Below are 26155 nucleotides of genomic sequence, written 5' to 3' on the forward strand. Positions count from 1 at the left end.
CTGTGGACTCGGTCTGGTTGTTGCTGTGGGACCAATGTCACATTCACGAGAGGCATGGCAGATCTCAGAGCCCACCTCAAAATCCCTTTCAGTCAGTTTTTTACTGTGCAGTACTGACAAGATTAATTTTTGACAATGTCCCCTTACCATTCCCCTCCTTCAGAGTGTTTATCTCACCTGCATGCAAGCACAACAAAATAAAACTAGAAATAAAAGAGAATATGGAAGCACTGCAGTTTATTGTTTTGAAATGTAATTTTAATATATCTACTGTATCATTATCCTTTTCATCTGCCTTATTTAAATTAAAACTTCTTGCTATCAAGTATAACTTTGTGTCTTCAGCGTTCAATGTATCAAAATGCATGTCAGGCCCCTTTGTAACATACCTCATGTCATCTTGAATCTCAATTTATCCAGGCTAGAAAAGATGTTCTTTTATTGAAATAACCTACTGACATTTTGCATGACAATTTTTTACAAAGTACAATGTGGTAAAATATTAAGTTTGATCTTAACTTGTTCATTTAAAGTAAGGGGAAAAAATTCTGGCTGCTTTTTAGTTAGAAACCAATTGAGGCTTTTGTCTTCTAACTTAATAAAAAATTAGCCAAAACAATTAATTGATATCCTTAAAAGTTTAAATTAATTTCTCTGGTCACTTTATGAAACTCGATAATTAAGAAGGATTATGATAATTAAAACTGATTCTGATTTATGAGGATTGTCTGAAAATTATTTCAGTACTCTTAGGCTTGAGATGGAAACCTCAATAGGGAGTTCTTTTCCTTTTCCTTTAAAGAAAAGAATTGGAGGAATATGAAACCTATGGAAAAAAAAACCCCAAAAACAAAACAAACAAAAAACCCCACAAAACCACAACAATCAGTGTCCAAATATTTGTAAGTTATACTGAAACTGTAGCATTCGATTCATGAAGGCCAGATTTCCACAGTATTCATTTTTTTGGGTGATAACTGATGCTTCAGATGGCTCCATAATTGTTTAAGTAGCATATTATACATACTAGTGTATCTATACCTGTTAGACATTTTTCCTCTCCAAGTCTGCCTCTGATGTTTGTAAGTCATAAAGAAAAGCATCCACTATTGTAACAGAGAAAGTGTTAAACTAGCCGTTTTTCTGGGATTTCTAGGCATCAACTAGGTGTTAACAGCTTCATTTTACAGACAGACTATTCGTAAAAATATCAAAATCTTTCTATCCACTTATAAAGCACCAGACAAAAAAAAACAAAACAAAACAACACAAAAAAAAAAAAACCCCAACAACAAAAAGCGTAGCCCTGGCAAGTTCCAAACACTTTTCAACAGTAAATATATTCCTCTGAAGGTCTCCTCCTTTCCCCAAACAAGAAAATATGTTGAAATACCGTATCCTTAATAGTTAAAGATATGGTTAAGAGAGCCGAATCTTTATCCATATTCAAAGCTTAGCCATGAAATTGTGTTACTTCCTTGTCTTTGAAATCAATTTACGACAAAAATACTCAAGCTGCTCACTCGGTTTCTGTCCTAATCTGAAGAAAACCCCCCAAAGAGTAAGCCTGCATTACGGGGAAGACTTTTTATTTACGTGTTTTATTTTAATTTAGAAGGAAAAACAAAAGTTTGCCGTTCCCGGGGTCTTTCTGGCTTCACAACGCGGGGTTTAAAACGGCTTTTCTCTCCCATCTGCGGTCCAAACGGCAAGAAACTTGCCCGAATTAAAGTCCACCGTCTTCTCTTCACTCTCCGAAGAAACTGGGGTGATTTTGCGCCATTCGTTTTACGAAAAATATGAATTTATAACTCCGAAGAAACACAGACTCGGAGGAGGAAAAGCTCTTCCTGGCTAACAGTTAGGCGGGCTCTGCAAAGCACCAATCACAGATCACCGCTTCGCTATAAATTCAGGCATCGGGGTTACTGTAGCCCAATTACTTTCTTTTGATTAGGAAGAACTCTCTGCAGCGATGTCGGAGACCGCTCCCGCCGCCGCTCCCGCCGTCGCGGCCCCCGCCGCCAAGGCCGCCGCCAAGAAGCCGAAGAAGGCGGCGAGCGGCTCCAAGGCCCGCAAGCCCGCGGGGCCCAGCGTCACCGAGCTGATCACCAAGGCCGTGTCCGCCTCCAAGGAGCGCAAGGGGCTCTCGCTCGCCGCGCTCAAGAAGGCGCTGGCCGCCGGCGGCTACGATGTGGAGAAGAACAACAGCCGCATCAAGCTGGGGCTCAAGAGCCTCGTCAGCAAGGGCACCCTGGTGCAGACCAAGGGCACCGGCGCCTCCGGCTCCTTCCGCCTCAGCAAGAAACCCGGGGAAGTGAAGGAGAAAGCCCCCAAGAAGAGAGCAGCTGCGGCCAAGCCCAAGAAGCCGGCGGCCAAGAAGCCCGCCAGCGCCGCCAAGAAGCCCAAGAAAGCGGCGGCGGTGAAGAAGAGCCCCAAGAAAGCCAAGAAGCCGGCGGCTGCAGCGGCCAAGAAAGCGGCCAAGAGCCCCAAGAAAGCGACAAAGGCTGCCAAGCCCAAAAAAGCGGCGGCAGCAGCCAAGAGCCCGGCTAAGGCGAAAGCGGTGAAGCCCAAAGCAGCCAAGCCCAAGGCGGCCAAGCCGAAAGCAGCCAAGGCGAAGAAGGCAGCGCCGAAGAAATGAAGTGTTGAAGTGGAAATACTTTTAAACCCAACGGCTCTTTTAAGAGCCACCCACTATTGTCCCCAAAAGGGCTGATACACTCCATCACTGAGTTCCGTGCCTGCAGCAGAGCCAACTATCCGTGTGGGACGTTCGTCTGTGGAGTGGATGGGACGCTAAACTTAAGGACTGGTTTTACACTAAGACTTGGAAAAATAAAAGTTTACATTCCCGGCGAAAACGCTTTCTAAAGGCTGCTTTCTCTCTTCTTTTTTTTTTTTTTTTTTTTTTTTTTTGGAGCACCGCAAGTGGGTGTTTATGTTAAAGGGACTACTAAGGGCGGGTACCTTTCTGGGGCGTGGAGGTTCCTTTCGTTGCTCTAAATCAGCGCCATTCCTAACAGCACGGATGCGACCGCCACACCTCTTAGTGACCGCAGCCGGGAACTGCTGTCAGCACGGCTCCTCCGCTTCCGTGGCAGTGACCTTTCCGCTTGCCAGCGCCGGCCTGGGGCAGGGCTCGATTTCTGCGTGATTTCACCGACCTACTTTCCCGAGGAGGCGCCTGCCGGGGCGGGGGGCGGGATGGAGCCGGCAGCGATCCCGGCCCTCCCTGCCGGGCCGGCGGCGGGACTCGGCTCGGCTCAGTTCGGCTCGGCCGGGCCGGGCAGCGGCGCCGCGGGCGGGGGGCGGAGCGGCTGCGCGCGGCGCTGCGCAACTCCGGGGCCGCCTGTGATTGGCTGCTGGGAGGAGCCGCAGCCGCTCATTGGCCCGCGGGGAAATTTGGAAAAGCCCGCGCTGCTGGGGAAGGGGGAGGGGATGGGGGTAAACGGAGAAAGCGCGGGCAGCGCTCCGTGCCCCCCTCCCCATCCAGAGGCCACCCCTGCTCCCGGGCCCCGCGTTCCGGGAGATCTCAGCCCTCCAAAGCGTCTGCCCCATTTCAGGGATGCTCTGCCTTCCCCAGCCCTGTAGTCCTTGTCGTCATACACAAGGCAAAATGTTTCAGCACAAGAAAATTCTGAAGCAAAAGGTAAAGAGGGCCGAGTATTTCTCCATCCGCCTTTTCATAGAAGTTATTAAACATTATTTTAATCTTGGTGAAGCATGTTTATAATTTAACTGTGAAATTTTTATTTGGATACAACAAATTATAAAGTATTGTCTCTTATTTTTACTGTAAAAAAATACTAATTCTATTTATTGAAAAACTGTTTAAACGTTTACATTTAAGAGTAAATTACCTCCAATTTGAAAAAATATTCAAGGACTCCGTAATTATAATTGCAAGATTAAGTAGCTGACTAAACGTTTGCTTAAAATTCTACTTTTATTTTTTTTTTTTTTTAAGATTTCAATACCCAATAAGACCGAGGCACTAATGTGTTAAAGCTCTTTTATGGAGTACGTGGGTGGCTCTTAAAAGAGCCTTTGGGTTAAAATTGACGGTCCGAGGCGCCCTACTTGGAGCTGGTGTACTTGGTGACGGCCTTGGTGCCCTCGGACACGGCGTGCTTGGCCAGCTCGCCGGGCAGCAGCAGGCGCACGGCCGTCTGGATCTCCCGCGAGGTGATGGTGGAGCGCTTGTTGTAGTGCGCCAGGCGCGAGGCCTCGCCCGCGATGCGCTCGAAGATGTCGTTGACGAAGGAGTTCATGATGCCCATGGCCTTGGACGAGATGCCCGTGTCGGGGTGCACCTGCTTCAGCACCTTGTACACGTAGATGGAGTAGCTCTCCTTGCGGCTCTTCTTGCGCTTCTTGTCGCCCTTCTTCTGCGTCTTGGTCACCGCCTTCTTGGAGCCCTTCTTGGGCGCGGGGGCGGACTTGGCCGGCTCGGGCATTTCGGCAGCGCTGCTCTACCCAGGAGAAGCTCAGCATACAAAATGGCCGCGGCGCCCGTTATTTATACAGACGTGTATGCAAATGTCCGGTATCAGCACCGCGAAATTCGATTGGCCCTTGCCGTGCAGCGCGTGTCCCTGCAGCCGATTGGTCTCAGCAGGATCCGTCCGCTGATTGGTTCTTTTGGCAGAGCCCAGCTCCAGCCAATGGCCGCGGTCGCGTCCCGCCCAGGGAGGGGATAAAAGGGCCTCGGCGGGTGCGTCAGGAGGATTGTCCCGGTTTGCTCCGTGCCCAGTCTCGCTCGTCAGCGCGTCCAGCCACCATGTCCGGCCGCGGCAAACAGGGAGGCAAGGTCCGAGCCAAGGCCAAGTCGCGCTCGTCGCGGGCCGGGCTGCAGTTCCCCGTGGGCCGCGTGCACCGGCTGCTGCGCAAGGGCAACTACGCGGAGCGCGTGGGCGCTGGAGCTCCCGTCTACATGGCGGCCGTGCTGGAGTACCTGACGGCCGAGATCCTGGAGCTGGCGGGCAACGCGGCCCGCGACAACAAGAAGACGCGCATCATCCCCCGCCACCTGCAGCTCGCCATCCGCAACGACGAGGAGCTCAACAAGCTGCTGGGCAAGGTGACGATCGCGCAGGGCGGCGTGCTGCCCAACATCCAGGCCGTGCTGCTGCCCAAGAAGACTGAGAGCCATAAAGCCAAGAGCAAGTAAATTTGGCGAGCAAAGCCGCTCAGACTTTGCGCGACATAACATTTTAAACAAAAGGCTCTTTTCAGAGCCACCCACGTACTCAGAAAAAGAGTTGTGTTGCTCTCTTTAGAAAGGTGCTCTGGTGCTGAGTCTTTATTAGTACAAATTTAACTCAAACGAACTTGTGTTTCGATTTTTTAAAACTTTGTTTATACTGAAGACTTGATACATTTGCTGTCTCAACCATGTTTCTAAATCAATGTTAGTATTTTTGTAATTGTTTCATTTGCTCATTGTTACATTCAGTAAAGAACTTGATTATTCCGCTCACCTTTCATGGTTCCACAGCTTACTTAGGGTGTAGAACGCAGGACGGTGGCTACAGCACGGGTGGGAGTGGCAAAAGCTGTGCAGCATGAAGATAAATAAACTACCCTAAAGCCCAGATGTAGATACATCTAACCGTGAAAAAAGGCTTTCTTCATTCCTGTTGAAGGCCTTTGTTCTTTGCAAGATGCCAAGTTCCCTATATGTTAAATATATGTATTTCCTATATATAAATATATTACATGTATGTTTATTATACGTAAATACATGTTTCCTATATGTTAAATATAAGTAATATATTGTAACATATATGTTAAATATATGTAATATAAAATGAGGAATGCCTTAGCAAAGATGGTATTTGATCTACATCTCTACTTAATCAGATGTGCAATCTAAAGAAACAGTGTAACACTTCTATTCAGGAGAATCTTCTAGTGGTAGTATGCTCCCATTTTAAGAGGCATTTTCAAACTTTCTACTCATAAATTCACTGTTCATTGCTGCTACTCCTTTTACATCAATTAACAGTGGGCAAAACTGAGTTTTCTATATTGTTGGCACAAATATCGCCCCTGAGCACAACCTTAAATCTTTTCATATTCATTTTTATAAATTATGAGGAAAACTGGCTGATTCCTCTTGCCAGGACATTCCCAGCAGCCCCATCTGATGGTCTGTATGTAGCACACTGCACTGAGGTGATTGCTCTCATCTTTGCTGCACCTCTGCCCTTCCCATCCCCTGGAGAGGAGGAGGAGTGCCCTGGGCTTGGGGGAAGGCAATTCTCCCACTGTGCCTCCTCAAGCTGCAGCTGAGAGGATTTTTAGGCAGCATTGTGCCATGGCCAAAGCAGGGCATCAGGGATCCTTTGTGGAGAGAAACATAAAGAAGAGAGCTGCTGGGGCACCAGACTAATCTGGTATCCACAGATGGTATCTGTGGTAAAAGGTTTTGGTTTTAAGTGGACACGTTTAGGGTTGTAGTAGCTTTATTATGCTGTTTTATTTACTATTTGCTACAGCTAAATATCTCCTGGCCCTTACACTTCTCTTCTTTAAAAACTGCAATGGTAATTAAAATTTCATTTTAACACACATGAACATTCTACACTTAGTTTCCAGAGATTTCTGCACACATGTTTGTCAGAAAATTTCAATCCCAGAATGGTTTGGGTTGGAAGGGACCATTAAAGGTTATCTCACCCAAACCCTGCTTGTGGGCAGGGTCACCTTTCACCAGCCCAGGCTATTCAAAGCCCCATCCTGGCTGGCTCTGGGGATGGCATCCTCTAGGGATGGGGCATCCCCATTTTCTCTGGACAGCCTTGTCCAGTGTCACACAAGCCTCCTTGCAAAAAAGTCCTTACATATGTGCGCTCTAAATGTGGTCTCTTTCAGTTTAAAATCATTGTCCTTCCTCCGGTCCCTACAGGCCTGAAAAGAAGCCTTTCTGTATTGAAAGACTGGTGTAGGATTTCCTCAGAAACTGCTTTTCCCTGGCCAAACAAGCACAGCTCTCTCAGCCTCTCTTCATGGGTGACATGATTTAGCCCTCTGATAATTTCTGTGGCCCTCTCTGGATATGCTGTGACAGATTCTTGTCTTTCCTCTGCCAGAGGATCACAGAGCTGGTGCAGCACTCCAGCTGGGGGCTCAGGAGAGCTGAGTGGAACAGGAGAATCACCTCCACCTTCAGTTCAGGCTGCTTTTGTTGCAGCCCTTGTTAGGATGGGTTTTTGGGCCACAAGTGTGTATCTCTAAGTCAGAGCACTGGGATTACAGGGAAAAAAAAAAAAAAGGCTTTGGGGTAGAGATATGAGCTAGCTTTCTCTGTGGACAAACTCCTGTATGTGGAGGTCAGAGCTGGCAGCACAAGAGAGGGCCCTATCCTTTGAGTGTGGAGCTAAGCCCAGTGCATCCCTCCAAATTCTTCCTGCCATCTGACCAGGAATTCATTATATGCTTCAGAATTTCATTCCAAACGCTTATTTACACTCATTTACTTCAGTACCTGGATTTTCATCCTCTGTGATGCTCAGATCCACCCCTGAACACTCCCCGGGTTTGTCTTTGCCAGCAGTGCCTTCACCAGTGATGAGGTCTCCAGTGTAAAAATCCAGTAAATGAGATGAGTTGGATGGTAGGAGAGCTGGGAAATCTCCTGGTGTTAAAGACATCTTTCAGGCAATGTAAAAATCCAGTAAAATGAGATTAATTAAATGGTAGCAGAGCTGGAAAATCTGTGTTAAAGACAGCTTTCAGGTAAATTCCAGTGGATGAAGGAATGCAGATAAGCAAGCTTAAATAAATTAATTCATTTCATTTGGATATGCAATAAGCAGTAGAAAAGAGGATATCCATATCACATGGTGCCTTAGCTGTGTCACTGGGTTGCAATGCACCTTCACGTTCTAAAGAATCTGTGACAAAAATGAAAATCTGAATCTGCAATCAAGGTTACTTAAATGCTATGGATCACTGTTATGCTTGGGGGTAACTCAGTGATGTCAGTCTGTATCAAAAGACTGAAAACTGCATGGTTAAATATTTGTAGAGATTTTCTAGCCCTTTTCATCTATATTGCTTGCAATTCTAGGAAAAATGCACCTATTAAGCAGCTCTTACATCACTTCAGTGTGCATATTATTGCACCTATTATGGCAGTTGCAGCAGATACAAATATGGATTTAAATTACCATTTAGGCTCTCAAGAAAATTATGAGAATCTTTGAAGTTGGTTATAATCCACTGATGCAATGACTTTTTAAACAAATTACGTAGCCTCTTGTGCAGTCATGGTGAGTTGTTGCCTTATTGTAATAAACAAATGAAATTTCCTCATTATATTTTAATGAGGAGCTAGGGCAACTGTCCTAATTAATGAACACTTGAAAAGCTACAGATTTTTATTTTTTTTTAACCAAGCTGAGTTTCGCAAAGGTTTCCTTTCTCATTTAACCCCTGGTGCTGTGTGCCCAAATTCATGAGGAAAATGTAGTATCTAAAACATGCGGATTGGACACTAAATTTTGATTTAAAAAATTATCTCCAATAAACAGTAGAAATAACTTTATTAGGGATTTTATTGAGCAGCAAAAATTTCTTTTTTCTCTTTTAAAATTATTTTTGCCTACAAAAATGCTGTGATCCATAAAAGAACTGAATATATCCCTAACAGACACACCTGTGAAACATGTCTGTGTGCACTTGCAGCAACACACAGGCAAGGCAGCCTTCCAGAAAGGATGATGTTAAATTGTACCTAATGTGCTACACTTACTGAGGAAAGGGCTTTGCAGCTGTTTTATTTATTTTGGGCTGCTGGTCTCAGCCTCTCCATCACCCATCTCTGGCAGAAATCGAAGGGGATTTTCCAAGCCTTGCAGTGGTTATGCTGCTGGAAGGAAAAGTTATGCTAGGATCCTCGCTCTGCATTTAGGAAGCCTTAGGAATAAATTATTATTTTGTCATACCAAAAGATTTTGCATAATTTCTTTCGGGTTTCTTAAGTAATCAGAAAGCTGTTTCTGACTGCCTCAGGGAACATAGCTAGACACAGATTTTCAGATATGAAGAACAAAGCAGAATTTGTGGAGCCAAACGGGAATGTTGGGCACCAGCCTGGCAGGGCCACTACTGACAAATCTCCCAGTTAGTCTATAAAGGGTCTAACTTCATTCTGTTCAGTCAAAAAAGCAAACCTAATCTAAATTAAAGATGTATTTTCCTCCTAATACTGTAGCAATTCTTTAAATTTGAAAGAAGGAATTCACAGTAATATTTATAAAAATATTTGCACCTTTTTGTCACCCTGCAACTGAAAGCATGACTATCTAAGTTGCATTTTCCCCCTGAATTTAGGGAATGTTTTATCCCCAGAAAAATTTTGGAGATGTTGCTGAGGTTCTCTACATTATATTAAGGAATAAACATAAATAAATGACTGCACCATTTTTAAAGGATATGAAAAATTTTATAGTAGTGGGCACGTTTAAAGGCTATAAAATACTAAAAATTTAAGAATTGGCAAGCACCTTAGGCATATCAGTTCTGTGTGAGTAATAGTTAAAATCGTAAAAGATATAATTAAAAAATACAGTCTCATGACTGTAATATTTTAAATCTTAAGATTTAATTTAGAAATACAGTCTCATAGCTCTCTCAGTATTTATTCATTCTTTTCACAAATACAGTCCAACGTCCACTCAGCAGCATGCATGACGTGTTTTCCGCAAAAGGGTGAAACACATGGAAAAAAAATCTGGATTCCTCATTGGAATAAAAATTGTTTGGCTAGTGCTCATCCTTCAGATGTCATACAGACAGTTGTCTGTGATGTCCGTAAGGCTTTCTTTCTCTTGCAGGGTCCCGGTGCCCCGCAGCGGATGCTGCTTCCCGAGGCCGGCGGCTGCCGGGAGCGGGCGCGGAGCTGCAGCCAGCAATGCGGGGCTGGGCCGGGCAGGAGGGACGGTCCCTCCCTCAAACAGCCCCTCCGAGCTGCCTCCGGGCAATCCCTGCTCCGAACGCTCCCGCTGCAGCCCCTGGCTGACGCTTCCTCCCGCGGCCGGTCAGGACTCGCTCCCGGCTCCCTCCGCACCGACCGGCAGTGGCTCCGGCCCAGCCCCGCACGGAGCAGGGGCGGCTGTGGGAGCGGCCGTGGAGACAAAACAACCGTGAAGCCGCCATGGCGGACCCGAACAAAGGGAAAGGCGGCTCCGTGGGGCTCCCCGCGAGCGGGAGGCGGAGGGGCGGCGGGGGGAGGCGGGAGCGCCGGGCGAGGCCCCGCATTGGTCGGATTTTGCCGCAGACCCGCGGGGAGGGACGGGGAAGGGGCGCCGCAGCCCGAAACTCGGGCCGGGGGTGCCAGCCCCCGCTCCTGCTGCTGAGGGTTACCCAGTGGTGCCGGGGAAGTGCCAGCAGCGCAGGGGACAGCGGGGCGGTACGGGAGAACGGCAGAGGGACGCGGGGCCTGCCGGAGGGCAGAGACAATGAAGTGAGGCTCGACTTTGACTCGGCTCGTTAGAGCCCCGTGCTAAAAGGGCAATAGTGTACGTTCAATCTCTGGATGAGCCAGCCACTTAAGAGTCGGGCTGGATGATCCTTGTGGGTCCCGTCCCTTCCCTTCTCAGAATATTTCGTGATTCCCGAGCCGCTGGAAGCGCTGGACGACGCCGGGCCCGCTCAGGAGAGGCGGAGCCGCGCGCGGCCGAGGAACACGGCCCACAAAGCGCCGCGGCCGCTTCTCGCGGCGGGCACGAGCGGAGCCGCTGCGAGGGGAGACGAGGGGCGCGGGGCGGAGACACGGCAGCAGACCCCACCTCCCTCTGCAGTCCTCAACCAGGTCGGACCGCCGCCCATATAGAGCCGCGCGGGGGCTGTTCCCGCTCACTGCTCTTGTTGCTTTGAGCGTGTAACGATGTCTGGCCGGGGCAAGGGCGGCAAGGGGCTCGGCAAGGGCGGCGCCAAGCGCCACCGCAAGGTGCTGCGCGACAACATCCAGGGCATCACCAAGCCGGCCATCCGCCGCCTGGCTCGGCGCGGCGGCGTCAAGCGCATCTCGGGGCTCATCTACGAGGAGACGCGCGGCGTGCTCAAGGTCTTCCTGGAGAACGTCATCCGCGACGCCGTCACCTACACGGAGCACGCCAAGAGGAAGACGGTCACGGCCATGGACGTGGTCTACGCCCTCAAGCGCCAGGGTCGCACTCTCTACGGCTTCGGCGGCTAAACTCGCTTTCTGCAATAGCCCAGCGCTTCTACAACACAAAGGCTCTTTTCAGAGCCACCCACAAATCTCAAAAAAGAGCTTAAAATCGCTTCTCTAGAAATGTTCCAGAATTCTTGGGGTAGGGAGGAAGGGGACAGGGATGTTGTTCTTCTCAGCTTCCCCAAAGCCCGTGCTGCTTGGTTCTACTTTTCTGCCGTCTAGGGGGCAAAGTCTCGCATTCAACTGAGCGGGACTATTCCTATTTACTCGGGGAACAAAACGAGGGTAACAGCTATAGTGCTTGACTAGAGGCTCTCACTGCTGTAGGAAAATACTGTCTGAAACTTGCATCCTTTATTTCCTCCCTTTCACACCGAGCACCACCTGCTAAATAAAGACTCTCTTTTCAAAGGGCAAGGAAAGCTACACACAGCCGAAAAAAAAATAAACTCGGGGGTAAGTCGGGGCGAGACACTGTTCCCATAGCCGCTGGCTATGGCGGCACCGCTTTTACCGCCACAGCCTGCAAGGGGAAGGGAGGGAGCTCCTGAAATGGCGGCGCTCTTCTCTCTGCCATTCGGTGGGCGGGACGGAGCGGGAAGAAGAAACAGCCACGAGCACCCCTTAGCGCCCTGCGCACCACAGACGGGGTTGCGAGCCCCGTGATCATAAAATGCCCCCTCGCCCACCCCCGCTCCTGAGGCTGCCCCTTCTCTGGCACCGCTCCCGTCTGCACCAGCACAGCACCGCCCCTCACCCCCTCTCAGCCCCGGCGCCTTTAGACAGTGGTGAACCTCACAATGACCCAAAAACACACGGGGCACAAGGGGAGGGCACGGCTGGACACTGCGGAACGCTCCCACGCCCCCAGTTATCCCTGAATCGGCACTACACGCCGAGCAATAAAAGTGCTTGGCACGGGCTGCCCCTGCCTGCAACGCAACAGAGACAACAGCTCTCTCCAGTGGCCGTGTGGTGGCTCTTAAAAGAGCCTTTCGGTTTGAAGGAGAAGGGCAGAGAGCTCAGGCGCGCTCTCCGCGGATGCGGCGGGCCAGCTGGATGTCCTTGGGCATGATGGTGACGCGCTTGGCGTGGATGGCGCACAGGTTGGTGTCCTCGAAGAGCCCCACCAGGTAGGCCTCGCTGGCCTCCTGCAGCGCCATGACGGCCGAGCTCTGGAAGCGCAGGTCGGTCTTGAAGTCCTGCGCGATCTCGCGCACCAGGCGCTGGAAGGGCAGCTTGCGGATCAGCAGCTCCGTGGACTTCTGGTAGCGCCGGATCTCGCGCAGCGCCACCGTGCCGGGCCGGTAGCGGTGCGGCTTCTTGACGCCGCCCGTGGCCGGCGCGCTCTTGCGGGCAGCCTTGGTGGCCAGCTGCTTGCGGGGCGCCTTGCCGCCCGTCGACTTCCGCGCCGTCTGCTTCGTGCGCGCCATCGCTGCCGACCCTACCTAGCGCAGGGGGAGCAGCAGAGAATCCAACAATGACCCCAAGTAGCGCTCCCAGCTCGTTTTTATATCCGAGCGCTGCCTGTTGATTGGGCGATGGAAACAGCCGCGCTCAGGGGGGAGGTTTGAAAATCCCGCGTTAACCCCTTCCTGTCCTGAGCATTGCTCTTAAATACCTAACCCAAAACAGCCTTTTTCCTTAGTCTTCCCTTTCTTCCGAGCCGGCATGGCTGCTTTTTAACCACTTGCTTTAATTAATTTAATTACTCTGCCACTACAAGTGGGTAAAGATAAAAGACCTATTTTCCAAGAGTTGCCTATAACTTGTTTGTAATCAGGTTTCCTTACTCATATTTTATTCTCTATTTAAACTGGTTACTTATATTTTGTCATCCTATATTCCTATTCAAGTAGTAACAAAGGAATCAGGTGCTTTGCGTGCATTCTTAACCTAATAGTTTCCTGGTGGATTTTTTATTTTTTGTTCTGATTCTGTTTTGCTTATTTGCTTGTTACTTCGGGTTTTTTTTGTTTTTGTTTTGGGGTTTTTTTTCTATTTCGTTTACTTGCTTATAAGTTTGCTTTATTTGGTGTGTGGTTTGGGGGGATTGTAGTTCTCTTCATGTAAAGATTTACAAATAGCTACATTTTTTAAAATGCAAAGCCGCAAGTACTATTCGGAATAAAACTTTGGGAAAAATAAATATTAGAAATAGACATAATGCAAATATAACATCTATAGATGCTGATGCTTTTCTGAGAAAAAGGAAACAATACAAGGTTTGATGGTAATCTCCGAGGTTCGGAGCGGCTTCAGTTGTAACCCAATTAAATTCTCCGCTATCTGACCAATCAAGGCGGGGAGGCGGGGCCGCCGAGCTCTATAAATGGGGAAGCAGAGAGCGATTCGTTACTGTTTCAGACCGATCGGTGCGTGGTGTAACGATGGCGCGCACGAAGCAGACGGCGCGGAAGTCGACGGGCGGCAAGGCGCCCCGCAAGCAGCTGGCCACCAAGGCTGCCCGCAAGAGCGCGCCGGCCACGGGCGGCGTCAAGAAGCCGCACCGCTACCGGCCCGGCACGGTGGCGCTGCGCGAGATCCGGCGCTACCAGAAGTCCACGGAGCTGCTGATCCGCAAGCTGCCCTTCCAGCGCCTGGTGCGCGAGATCGCGCAGGACTTCAAGACCGACCTGCGCTTCCAGAGCTCGGCCGTCATGGCGCTGCAGGAGGCCAGCGAGGCCTACCTGGTGGGGCTCTTCGAGGACACCAACCTGTGCGCCATCCACGCCAAGCGCGTCACCATCATGCCCAAGGACATCCAGCTGGCCCGCCGCATCCGCGGAGAGCGCGCCTGAGCTCCCTGCCCTTCTCCTTCAAACCGAAAGGCTCTTTTAAGAGCCACCACACGGCCACTGGAGAGAGCTGTTGTCTCTGTTGCGTTGCAGGCAGGGGCAGCCCGTGCCAAGCACTTTTATTGCTCGGCGTGTAGTGCCGATTCAGGGATAACTGGGGGCGTGGGAGCGTTCCGCAGTGTCCAGCCGTGCCCTCCCCTTGTGCCCCGTGTGTTTTTGGGTCATTGTGAGGTTCACCACTGTCTAAAGGCGCCGGGGCTGAGAGGGGGTGAGGGGCGGTGCTGTGCTGGTGCAGACGGGAGCGGTGCCAGAGAAGGGGCAGCCTCAGGAGCGGGGGTGGGCGAGGGGGCATTTTATGATCACGGGGCTCGCAACCCCGTCTGTGGTGCGCAGGGCGCTAAGGGGTGCTCGTGGCTGTTTCTTCTTCCCGCTCCGTCCCGCCCACCGAATGGCAGAGAGAAGAGCGCCGCCATTTCAGGAGCTCCCTCCCTTCCCCTTGCAGGCTGTGGCGGTAAAAGCGGTGCCGCCATAGCCAGCGGCTATGGGAACAGTGTCTCGCCCCGACTTACCCCCGAGTTTATTTTTTCTCGGCTGTGTGTCGCTTCTCTTGCCCTTTGGAAAGCGGGAGTGGGTTGAGCGGGTGGCGGTCGGCGTGTAAGAGAATGGGGGAAACAAAAGGACGTAAGTTGCAGAAGGTATTTTCCTACAGCTATGAGAGCCCCCAGTCAAGCACTACAGCCATAACCCTTCGTTTCGTTCCCCGAGTGAAGACGAGGATATTCGTGCCTCTTCAAGTATAAGACTTTGCTCCCTAGACCCCAAAAAATAGGCTAAGCAATTTTGAGTATTGGGGAAGCCGAGAAAAACAAACTCTTATTTTCTTTTTGCCTCTAGCCCAAAACGAATCACTACTAAAAAAGCGATTTAAAGCTCTTTTTTAGAGATTTGTGGGTGGCTCTGAAAAGAGCCTTTGTGTTGTAGAAGCGCTGGGCTATTGCAGAAAGCGAGTTTAGCCGCCGAAGCCGTAGAGGGTGCGACCCTGGCGCTTGAGGGCGTAGACCACGTCCATGGCCGTGACCGTCTTCCTCTTGGCGTGCTCCGTGTAGGTGACGGCGTCGCGGATGACGTTCTCCAGGAAGACCTTGAGCACGCCGCGCGTCTCCTCGTAGATGAGCCCCGAGATGCGCTTGACGCCGCCGCGCCGAGCCAGGCGGCGGATGGCCGGCTTGGTGATGCCCTGGATGTTGTCGCGCAGCACCTTGCGGTGGCGCTTGGCGCCGCCCTTGCCGAGCCCCTTGCCGCCCTTGCCCCGGCCAGACATGGTCACACTCTCAAAGCAGCAAAGGCAATGAAGGAAGCCAGCCCCCGCGCGGCTCTATATGGGCGGCGGTCCGACCTGCTTGAGGACTGCGCCGGGGCCGGGCCGGGGCGGGCTCTGTGCGCGCCCCTCCCCCCGAGGGCCGGGCTTTTGCCGCCGTCGCTCCCGGCTCGGGCCCGGCCCCGCCCCCGGAGCCCGAACCCTGCGGGGCCCGGAGCGGATCCGGCCGGGCTCTCCCCGTGCCCGCCGCGCTCCGCCCGCCTGCCCGGCCCCGCCCGAGGGCTCTCGGTGCCCGCACGGAGCGGGGCCCCGCCGGCCGCGGGGCTGCGGCACAGCCCGGCCAATGGCGGCGGAACCGCGTCCCGCCCGCGCTGCGCCGCCGCCAGCGAGCTGTGCCCGACAAAGGGCCCGGCCCGGCAGGGGACGGAGTGGGCGCTGCGGTCCCGGTTCTACCGTAAATGAAACCTTTTCTGCCGAAGGCTGAGAAAGGCGGGTAATGTGCTGTAATGTGTTGCGATTTTTATTTCTTTTCCCCTTTGAGTGGGACTTTTTTTTTTTTTTTTTTTTTTTTGGTCCTTGTAGGGAAGTCTTGTCTGTCCCACATCTCTGACTTAATAATCACTTGGGTTTGCTGTGTTTATGGGACTGGTGGCCTAAGGAAAGAACAGATTTGTATCTCTTACTGTTGTACCCATTAAACAATCTGCATTATGTCTGTGCTTTTAAAGATGTTGTATGTGTTGGATAATAGTCATGGTCCTATTCTTTATTGAAACATATAAAGCATTACTTTTTAAAATTTCCTTCTTCTCAGTTTATTACTTTTTGAACACAAAAGTGGTCTGGAGGTGTTATTTTTTGCTGGGTTGTCTGTTGGCTGCATGAGTCAATTCTGCTGAAATAACTCCTAAAAGGCTTCAAGCTTTGCATGTACACAACTACTTTTACTTTTTCCGAGTTATTATTTAAATTTACTATGAATATATATTTGAGGGATTTTTACTTTGTTCTGGAAGGGTTGTCAAATAAATGCTATCCCACGCAGTGGCTATATACCATCTGTCTTGGCAGGCGTTATCCTCTGGTTAATTTTGCCTCTGTGCAGTGCACAGGTTTGGGGTTTTTTTGCTGGTGAGCTATTTCTCAATTTGTTTGATCCTCCCCTTCTTTTCCCTGTTTCCAATGGATGCCTATTACTATACAATGCTTCTTGAATGTGAAAAGGTTTTGCTTGGTACTTTTGCACATTTTTACATTTGAGCCATCGCTGTTTTGTTTTGCTTGTCCTTTTTCACCACCTTTTCTGAAAAGTTCTCATTCTCAGGGGAGATGATAGTGGGGACTTTTAGATTTACTTTTCTCTCTCTGTAGATCTTTTGTATGCATGTTATTTAATACAGGTTATGTTTGGCCATCACCCTGATACGTATTTTCATTTGCAGATAGCCAAGCAGTGTTTACATCTCTTTATACCTATTAATACGAAATTATTTGTTCTATAGGTATAGCAAACACATATTTATCTTTGAATTTCCACATTGATGATGGTTGTAGGACAGATGAAACTCTTCCAGTTGTTGTGGAAGCAACCAAGAGCCATGCAGGCATTTGCTCATTTCTCCACCAGTGGGACTGAGGAGAGAATGAAAAGGGTAAAAGCAAGAAAACTCATGGGTTGAGATGACAGTTTAAAAGGGAAAGCAAAAGCTGCACTCACACACAAGAAAACCAAACCAAAGAATGAATTGACCACTTCCCATGGGCAGGCAGGTGTTCAGCCATCTCTGGGAGAGCTCTGATCACTGAAATGCGTATTTGGGAAGATAAATGCCATCACTTCAAATGCCTTGCCCTTCCTCCTTCCTCCTCCCAGCTTTATATTCTGAGCATCAGGTGACAAGGTCTGGAATAGCCCTTTGGGCAGTTGGGGCCACCTGTCCTGGTCTTGTTACAATCTCCCAGACATACCCAACTTCCTCACCCATTGTAGCATCACAAAAAGCACAAAAGGCCTTGGCTCTGTGTGAGCCCTGCTCAGCAACACCAGAAACATCACTATATTATCAACCTGGTGCTCAGCACAAATGCTAAACATAGCCCCATGCAAACCACTGTGAGGAAAATAACTCCAACCCAGCCAAAACCAACAGATTTAGAATCACTGTCTTTGCACAGTATTTATCATTACACTTACTCAAGGAAAAAAACCCCAGATATTTATACACAGTCTTTCCCCTGCTGTCACTGCATTTATGGGTTACAACATAGATAGAACTCAGTTTTTACTGAGTTTTTATCCGGGGTCCTTCACTTTCTAAGTATTCTTAAGACAAACTTAGATGAAGAACTACAACAGGTATCAGTCTAATTTGTTCCTAAGCAATACTTTAGCTTCAAAAGAATAAACTCCACAGATTATTTAGAGTAACTTTTTATTATGGCAAATTTTACATAGAATCCTTGTAGATATGACAGCAATATAAAAGTACATAGAATACATTCATGCATTACACTGTGCTTGGGTTATACAGGGAAATACTCTATATTTCAAGGTTGTCCATGTAATGCTTACCCAAATTTATCTTTTCCCACACTATGTAGCTTAATTTTCTTGTTTTTATTTTAACATACCTTGTTTGGGTGTTACTTTTCTAAATTTCTTGCCAGCATCTGTGGGTATAAAGTAAATGTGTGAAGTAGTGAAGTATTGAAGTATTAGGACACTTCTGAAGATAGACAAAATTAACCCAAAAGGAGGAGCAAACAACCTTTTCAAAGGAACTCAAACATTTCAATGTTATGAAAAAGTAAAAAGGAGTTCTAAGCAATCTGAATTCACCGAATCCTGAAATAACACTTCATTTCCTATATGACATTTTTACTTTATGGCCAGTCTCATGTTTAATGGCCAGTGTTGCAGGACAGGTTGGGGATGAGAGGAACGACCGAGAGAGTGACTCCACTTCTTTGCTCACTCTAGGAGTGCCAGCAATTCAGCACTTCTCCTCCCCTCTGCATCTGCTTTCAATCTCTCATCCTGACTTTCCTCCCAACACTCCAGTCCATCCCAAAAGAAAACCATCCCCTTGAGGAGGCTTTTGAAACAATGTGATTTTCAAATTTGTTCTCTCTTTAATGATCTGCTTTTCTTTTCAGGAAAGCTGTTAGCTGAGCTGAAGGAGTCACTGATCTCTCAGTGGATCTGCCAGCACATGTATTTTTACATCCTTAGGAGAATTAATATTAACTTAGAAACTCTCTGTGGGTATGTTTTTTAAATCAGCTAAAAGAATCCTGATGGAAATACTGAAATCAGAGATACAGATTTGGTTCATCTCCTAAAGCAAAAGCTTATGATAGTGCTACTTTATTTAGATGAAACATTTGTGAGGGAAAAGGAATAATCTTTTTTTGCATCATCTTCCTAGGGAGATGAGCATCCCAGAGCACTCTCATATGAAATGTACAAGCCCAGCTAAAAATAGAGATGGATTTTTGCCGAGAGTGATGATCAACACAACTAGGTATTACAGAACTTGCCTAATTCCACTGAGAGGAAAAGAAAATATTTTTGAAAGTTGCAGCACAAGCAAAATTAAGGCTTTGTGCACCCTACTGACATGGAGACTCCAAGCTGGCAATCCCTGTGCAGCCCCTGTGGTTATCCGCACACAATAAAGGAGAATCGCACCCTCCACACCTCAGTGTGCCTAAATTACTACCAGACTCTTTAAAGTTAAATTTTCACTTATTTACTTTTTTCCAACTATGGTTTCTAATTTCAATGCCTGTCCTCCCCTTGTGCCTGATTCCCAACTCGCTCTTCAGAACTGTCTCACCACCATTTTCCACCTTTACTGCACCTAATAAAAAAAAAATCTTCCCATATTTGAAAACCATAAATAAACAAATTTGTTCAATGCTCAGAACCACTACAATGAAATTTACTTGAATGTCTAGAAACACCAGAAAAGGAAAAGAGAATAAAACAGGATTTTGTATCTTGTTGCCATTGTAGCAATAGTTCCACCCAGCACTGTACACATTTCTGGCCTCTAAATAAATAAACTATTGCAAGAGGTAAAGAAATTTCTGAGAAAAGTGATAAAGCTGATTTAATGGTGAAAATGGCTTTTCTACTAAGCATACTAGGACACCTTCAGAACAAAGACCACTGACTGAAGATGTTCTTGCTTACCTTTACTACCTAGCAGGTCAGGGGTTAAATATATCCAACTTATGAAGTCTAATCTAATAATAAAATTAGTTACAACCAAAGAGTTATTGACATCAGAAATGCTGTCTAAATTTCCTAGGCAGTTTTTAAAAGTAAATAGATCCTTACTCTATAGGCTTTTTTCAAATCAGATAGAAGAGAGAAAGATGATGTGTGGAAAGAAATTGGTGCCATCTCCCTCCTCACAGAAATCAATTCTGGACTACACAGCTGCTTGCACAGGCCCTAACACTGGTGGTAAATAGTTCATAAACAGATCCATTTCACTACATGCATGTCCTTAGGATCAAGTTTGTTTTTTCTGTAAGGTAAAAAACCAAAACCAAATCCTCTCCCCAAAAAACACCAGTCCCAAACAAAAAAATTATTCTACCCTTTCCTCCCTCCCAACCCCGGCCAAAACATAAAACCAAACTAATAAACAAAAAACTCACCCTCAAAAAAGCTCCTATTTGAGTTTTTAACTACTGGTTTTTTGTGTTTTCCCTGGTTTGTGCCAGTATTCTCATGATTCCCTCAGAAAATACTTATGAAGGCCATAAAGGAATCCCAAGACAGGAAACACCTGCAACTTCTACAGGAAGAGGACTTGTTTTCTATTTGAGAAAGGAGGCATCATTTGTATGCAGAGTGCAGAGGCCTGAAACAATCAAACCCCTCCAAGATGTGATACAGAGGTGCCTCCTGGAGAGGAAAAAAGGTTTGTTTGCATCAGCCCTGTTACTGTGGCAGGGTTGTTTCTGTACCTGCAGCCATGCATTGAGTGTTCCAGGACGGAATGGGCAAGGAGAGGGGAAGGATGCAATGATCAGGAGCTCCTGACAGAAGTATTTTATCATGTAGGATGGATCATTGATCTCTCAGCTTTGAAGCCTGCAGAACGAAAATAATATTTTCTAACGGAGCAAGCTGGAACATCCCAACTGCTCCTTGGGTTGTTTTGGTTTTGTAGTGGGTTGTTTATTTGTTTGGTTTTGTTTGGTTGTTGAGGTTTTTCCCCCCTTAGGCCGGGCAGCAGCCGCGGTATAACAAAACAGCAGTCAAAACCCACAGATTAGCCGCTGAGGAAAGGAATACTAGAAGCATTCAAAACACGGGCTGGTTTTACAGCAGGCAGGGCGAGATGCTCGTCACTCATCGCGGGGTGCTCCAGCGGATCCATCCTCACCGGCCGCGGATTAGGGAAAGGAAAAGGACGCGGGGGCAGGGAGGGCAGCGCAGGGAATGGAGGGGAAGGGATGGGGGAGGGAGGGAGGGAGGAGGAGGAGGAGGAGGAGGAGGAGGAGGAGGGAGGGAAGCTGCCGCCCGGGCAGGATTGGTTGGAAATTGCTGCAGCCCAAGCGGGCGGTGCCTGCGGCCCCCGCTCCCCGCCGAGCCGAGCCGAACTCAGCCGAGCCGGGCCGGGCCGAGCCGGGATACGGCCCAGGGGCAGCGCTCCAGAGCGATGGAGCCTCCCCTTCCCTGAGCTGTGCCACGGGAACGACAGGGGTGTCACAGAGGCGAAGGGAAAGCACACAAGGGTCGGGCTCACGGCAATCCGCTGTCCTGTTGGTATCAGATATATTATATCTGATATCGATATGATATGATATGATATATGATATGATATGATATGATATGATATGATGATATGATATGATATGATATTCACACAAACATAATAGACTCAAAGCACTTCTGTGACCTGCAGACGCGGTGTGCTGCCATTGCAAATCTACAGCTGTAGAATCTGCTGTTGGCTTCCACTTCCACACAGACGTCCTGAGCGTCAGCATCAATGGCTTCCAAAATGTGTGGATGGAGAAAAGCGAATTTCTTACATGTTTTCCAAAGTCTAGACTGATCTTGTACCTATGCCTTTTAGAGAAATAAACAGTAACTTATTCTTTAAAAAGTACTTCTGGTGTCTAAGCAGGTCTGGGCTTAAGTGTTTAAGAAAAGTAAATTACTAATAGTATTATTCCAATTATTTACATAGAATAACACCAGATTTGGAAGATGCTCCAACTGTATTTTATGTTGGTATTGCAGAAAGATACTAAAGAAACTAAAAATTTGAGTGAAGGAATTTGAGAGCAATTTAATAAAAGAATTATAAAAGCTTAACCATTGCATAGACTATGTGATGCGAATGTTCATTTAAGTTTTGCAAGGAAGAGCCTAGAGCATCGTGGGGACAGCATTGGTATGAGGTAATTAATTCAATTCCATTCACAGTTTGGTCTAGGTAAACACTCTAGCTTGCCTACATTATCAATAAAATTTCTAGCCTGAAGTAAAATTCTCATGAAACAAACAAACAAAATTAAAATCAGGTCATCCTCTAAGACTTTGGAAGACTGCTTACTACCAAGGGAGTTGGAACAGTATTTCTATCCTGTCCTCAATCAAGTCTCTAGACAAAAATCAAGCATAGACAGTCTTTTTATAAAACAAATTAAAAAACCCAAATAAAAAACCTCAAAACCAAACCAAAAAACAAGACCAAAACAATGTGAATAAGATTTTTGGAAGGAAATTAATATCCAAGGACTTTTTCTGGTACACTATGTTTACTAAGACAAAGCCAAAAAGTAAATGTTCTTTTATAACATCATGTTTTTAAAATTTGATTCTTAGCATCCTTTTGAATGTTTCTGCAACTGAGCATAGTTTCATTTTGGGTTTTTTGTTTTGTTTTTCTTTGGGATTGTTTTTGGTTTTTTAATATTGTCTTGCACATTATCTCTCCCTGCTCTATGGAAAAACAAGAAGCTATTGGATAATTACAAGTTAAATAGCATTTACACGGGAGCAAGCGATCAGAGAGATTGCCCTGCCTATGTTATGGTTAGTACTTTACAGCATAAGGATATATTTTGTGTGGACCTAAAGTTCTAAAGTAAATTAGAGTCATATGATACAAAATGTTTATTTCATGATCAAAAGCATCTGTGATGCGCTGTTCTTAAATCTAAGGCCTTCCTCCTTTTTAAGAATTTAGGCTGGCTGGATAGACAAAACTGTATTTGGGAAGGGAAATTCCACATCTGCAATGAAATAAAATATTGTGCTTTTAAAAAAAACACTACTTTCAACCCTCATTTGTCCCATACTCAAAGAAGTGATATAATACATTTCTCTCTTCTATTTCAATATATAAAAACCTTTTATATATTGAAATGGTCTTTCATTTAACTGTGGTATGCAGACAGAAAATGTGTGCATTTATAACAAGCAGTTACCCGAGGTAGAAAAACATATTGCCCTTCTCCATTAGTTGTGAATGACTGGCCAGGAGAAACTCAGATATGCAGCAATTGCATTAAAACATTCCAGGCATAATTTAGCTGAAGAAAAAGAGGAGTTAGCATACAGAACTCATCAAATCTCCTCTACTAACAAAAATATACTTAAACCCATCATGAAAATCCTGTTGGTGGCATAGAAAATGTCATGATATTTTAAAATCTCTGTATAAGGAAAGCCAGCTCATTACATGAGCTGTCTCAAGGAGGAAACATGGCTAGAAAATCGTGAACATAATGGATTACAATGCTGAGCTTAACGAGTGTCTAGTGAGGAACATGATGGAAAAAAAAAAAAACAAACACTTCCCACTACAATACAACCTACCTATATCTTATTTGAAAACTGTTAAAATACATTTTCCTAATTATTTTTAAAACATCAGCAGGGGGGAGAGGGAGAGAGGAAATAAGAAATAAACCCAACAAAACCAAAACATGCGATTTCCAAGAGAAGCAGAACATAAACCCTGAAGTGCCTGAGAAGGAAATACGAATATTGGTCTTGAAAAGAGATGCTCCCTCCTCACACCCTGTGTTCAAGGACAAAAATGAAACCCGAGAGAGGTTTCTGTTTCAGGATTTTCAAATGGCCCAATCAGAACCTTGTACAAATCAACTCCCTTCTCCAGGCCCACATAATCTCTTCCTTCTCTACTAAATATACACCAATGGAAGCTTATTTTGCCAAATATGCAAAATAGAGCAAAATTGCAATTATGAAACAAACAAAAACAAACAAACAAACAAAAAAAAACGACCAAAAAACCCTGAAGTGTTTTAAACCTAATTCTAGCATCAAATTTCAGAATGGTTACCAATAAAGTCCTGCAGTTCCTGCTGTGTCAAAGTCCAGCTCTGAATGGTAGATTATTAATATCTAATGCAATTTCTCCAGCAGAACAGAGATTATTTTAAAAAAGGAGGGGGGGGAGAAGTCTTCTTTCTGTCTATTTTGGGAAAGAAAAGGAAAATCCAAAATAATAAACATGGAGAAAACCCAAAAAAAAAAAAAAAAGGGAAAAAAAAGCCCAAAACAATAACAACCAAAAAAATCACCAAGCAACGGAAAAGAACACAACCTTTGAAAATTGTTTAAGAATCGTATACCACTTAGAAACAGAGCCACGATTCTTATCTTGTTTCCAAGCGAGATTTCAGCCGGGCACTCCCACGTTATCTCCCTCTGCCTGAAAAACATTTTCCATTAACACAAGGCCCCAGTGACTCATTCCTCCGCCTCCTGAGGCACAACACCGGAAAAAAGAAAAAAAAAAAAAAAAAAAGGAAAAAAAGGGGGAAAGGAAAAGCAGAGTTTTCCTCGCCTTAGTTCTCAAGGGAGGATTTCAGGAACAAAGAAAACCCCCTCCCCAGCCCCTGGGCAGCCTCACTCGGAGGCTCCCGGCGCTGCATTCCTGCCTTCCCTTCGGGCAGTTTTCCACATAAAACATTACTGATAGAAAACCAAGCTACAGCGTCGTTTATCTACACCTATTCCCTATTCTAACAAAGGAGGGTAGGCCATGTTTTTTACAGCGAGAACAAAATTAAAAATAAAAAAAAAAAAAACAAACAAACAAAGGTAAAACCCCCAAAATTACCCCGTTCGGAGGAGGGAGAGAGGAGCTGCCGCCGTCCCCAGCAGCGCGGCCCCGCAGGCACCAACGGCGCGGAAGCTCCTCCCTGCCAATCCCGATCCCTGGCCTGTAACCGGGATTTTCCAGCCCCTGGCACCCCGAGAGGGGCGATGCAGAGGCTGGCAGCTCCAAAGAACACAGCTTCCACATCTGAAGGCCGTGCCCTCTTCTAGGGGCGCCAGGGGCTCCCGCAGCCAAGAAGGCCCAGGCAGCCGTAGCAACCAAGGGCCCTGAAATGACAACTAAGGCTACCAAAGCCAAAAAAGCGGTACTTAAGAGCTGAGAGAAGCCAAAGGCAGCAGGATCCAGGAGAACATAATTTATAAGTAAAGGAGACTTTTGCAGAAAAATGTCAAGAGCACCTCATTCTGCCAGGATGAAGGAGAAATAATTACAACACCAGTTCAGGGCCAGACTAGTACATCCTGACTCCCTTCCCGGGCATATGTGACTTTCCATAGGGCTTCTACACGAACTGACACTCGAGCCAGTTCTGCAGCTGTCACCATCACCCATCACAATAATGAACTCTTAATTCAAAACACCTGATGCCACCTTTTGGAAACCCTCCTGGACTGCGCCCCAGGAAAGTACTTACGGTTATCTTAAAGCCTGAAAGGCTGCAAAACAGAGAAAAGAGAAGCACAGAAAGCAGCAAACGGCAGGAACCCCTATGCAGGAGGCTCTGGAGCCTCCGTTCCAGCCCGGCCCAGGGCAGGGCCCCGCTCCCCGCGGTTTGAAAGCCCCGCGCTCCGGCCGCATTGGCCGCCCCGGCCCGCCCCGCCCTTCCTGCCCCGGGGAGCGGCGCTGCCCCCCACGGAACCCACCGGCTGGGAGGGAGAGGCAGCCTGGTGGAGCCCACATCTCCTCTCAAACCATACAGCGGTGACCGAATTCATCCGTGGAAACCGCTGCCTTTTATTGATTTTTTTTTTTTTCAAAAAGGTTACTGATGCACGCTTACATAAGTAACTTCTAGGATAAAGAAAAAAGGGAGGAAGCTACAGAACACCAAGGCAGAGCCTAGAGATACATAACATTATAGACACCGCCTCTTAAGAATTCAAGATTTCCGGTATATTAATACAGCATGTATTCCTGGGGTCAAGCGTTCCTGCTCTTTCTAGGAAGATGTGGGTGGCTCTGAAAAGAGCCTTTGGGTTGTTAGTCAGACGAGATTTACTTGGCTTTCGCCTTGTGGCTGTCGGTCTTCTTGGGCAGCAGCACGGCCTGGATGTTGGGCAGCACGCCGCCCTGCGCGATCGTCACCTTGCCCAGCAGCTTGTTGAGCTCCTCGTCGTTGCGGATGGCGAGCTGCAGGTGGCGGGGGATGATGCGCGTCTTCTTGTTGTCGCGGGCCGCGTTGCCCGCCAGCTCCAGGATCTCGGCCGTCAGGTACTCCAGCACGGCCGCCAGGTACACCGGCGCGCCCGCGCCCACGCGCTCCGCGTAGTTGCCCTTGCGCAGCAGCCGGTGCACGCGGCCCACGGGGAACTGCAGCCCGGCCCGCGACGAGCGCGACTTGGCCTTGGCCCGCGCCTTGCCGCCCTGCTTCCCGCGACCCGACATGGCTCACGGAGCTGGATTAAAAAAAAAAAAAGCCGAGTACGCGGAAAAACTGCGCGACAGGAGTAAAAATAACGCCGCGAAAATGAGTAAAGGCACTAAAAGCTTTAACGCTGCCTTTTTATAC

The 26155-nt window shown here is 47.5% G+C and overlaps 7 protein-coding genes across 7 annotated transcripts; 3 read left to right on the forward strand and 4 right to left on the reverse strand.

The window, feature by feature from the left end:
• Window positions 1-1398: 1398 nt before the first annotated feature.
• Window positions 1399-4466, reverse strand: LOC131558117 (histone H2B 1/2/3/4/6). Its single transcript, XM_058805726.1, has 2 exons — window positions 2968-4466; window positions 1399-2187 (listed from the first exon to the last, which is right to left on the reverse strand). The coding sequence occupies exon 1, from the start codon at window positions 4455-4457 to the stop codon at window positions 4077-4079; it is 381 nt and encodes a 126-aa protein (XP_058661709.1). The 5' UTR covers window positions 4458-4466; the 3' UTR covers window positions 1399-2187; window positions 2968-4076.
• On the forward strand, window positions 1952-2873 carry LOC131558107 (histone H1.10). The gene has a single exon (XM_058805714.1). It carries the CDS (start codon window positions 1976-1978, stop codon window positions 2639-2641), a length of 666 nt encoding a protein of 221 aa, XP_058661697.1. The 5' UTR covers window positions 1952-1975; the 3' UTR covers window positions 2642-2873.
• A 281-nt stretch (window positions 4467-4747) lies between the features above and the next one.
• On the forward strand, window positions 4748-5663 carry LOC131558114 (histone H2A.J). Its single transcript, XM_058805723.1, has one exon. It carries the CDS (start codon window positions 4781-4783, stop codon window positions 5168-5170), a length of 390 nt encoding a protein of 129 aa, XP_058661706.1. The 5' UTR covers window positions 4748-4780; the 3' UTR covers window positions 5171-5663.
• A 6544-nt stretch (window positions 5664-12207) lies between these two features.
• LOC131558110 (histone H3) lies at window positions 12208-12618 on the reverse strand. Its single transcript, XM_058805717.1, has one exon. It carries the CDS (start codon window positions 12616-12618, stop codon window positions 12208-12210), a length of 411 nt encoding a protein of 136 aa, XP_058661700.1.
• A 957-nt stretch (window positions 12619-13575) lies between these two features.
• LOC131558109 (histone H3) lies at window positions 13576-13986 on the forward strand. The gene has a single exon (XM_058805716.1). It carries the CDS (start codon window positions 13576-13578, stop codon window positions 13984-13986), a length of 411 nt encoding a protein of 136 aa, XP_058661699.1.
• Window positions 13987-14963: 977 nt separating this feature from the next.
• LOC131558122 (histone H4) lies at window positions 14964-15307 on the reverse strand. Its single transcript, XM_058805732.1, has one exon. It carries the CDS (start codon window positions 15302-15304, stop codon window positions 14993-14995), a length of 312 nt encoding a protein of 103 aa, XP_058661715.1. The 5' UTR covers window positions 15305-15307; the 3' UTR covers window positions 14964-14992.
• Window positions 15308-25371: 10064 nt separating this feature from the next.
• Window positions 25372-26053, reverse strand: LOC131558111 (histone H2A-IV). Its single transcript, XM_058805720.1, has one exon. It carries the CDS (start codon window positions 26029-26031, stop codon window positions 25642-25644), a length of 390 nt encoding a protein of 129 aa, XP_058661703.1. The 5' UTR covers window positions 26032-26053; the 3' UTR covers window positions 25372-25641.
• Window positions 26054-26155: the final 102 nt, after the last annotated feature.

This window comes from Ammospiza caudacuta, chromosome 5 (assembly GCF_027887145.1).
Source record: "Ammospiza caudacuta isolate bAmmCau1 chromosome 5, bAmmCau1.pri, whole genome shotgun sequence".
In the NCBI taxonomy this organism is placed as follows: domain Eukaryota; kingdom Metazoa; phylum Chordata; class Aves; order Passeriformes; family Passerellidae; genus Ammospiza; species Ammospiza caudacuta.

Coding starts and splice junctions, on each gene's coding strand:
- LOC131558111 (XM_058805720.1), bottom strand. CDS start 26,031: ATGTCGGGTCGCGGGAAGCAGGGCGGCAAGGCGCGGGCCAAGGCCAAG.
- LOC131558117 (XM_058805726.1), bottom strand. CDS start 4,457: ATGCCCGAGCCGGCCAAGTCCGCCCCCGCGCCCAAGAAGGGCTCCAAG.
- LOC131558107 (XM_058805714.1), top strand. CDS start 1,976: ATGTCGGAGACCGCTCCCGCCGCCGCTCCCGCCGTCGCGGCCCCCGCC.
- LOC131558109 (XM_058805716.1), top strand. CDS start 13,576: ATGGCGCGCACGAAGCAGACGGCGCGGAAGTCGACGGGCGGCAAGGCG.
- LOC131558114 (XM_058805723.1), top strand. CDS start 4,781: ATGTCCGGCCGCGGCAAACAGGGAGGCAAGGTCCGAGCCAAGGCCAAG.
- LOC131558122 (XM_058805732.1), bottom strand. CDS start 15,304: ATGTCTGGCCGGGGCAAGGGCGGCAAGGGGCTCGGCAAGGGCGGCGCC.
- LOC131558110 (XM_058805717.1), bottom strand. CDS start 12,618: ATGGCGCGCACGAAGCAGACGGCGCGGAAGTCGACGGGCGGCAAGGCG.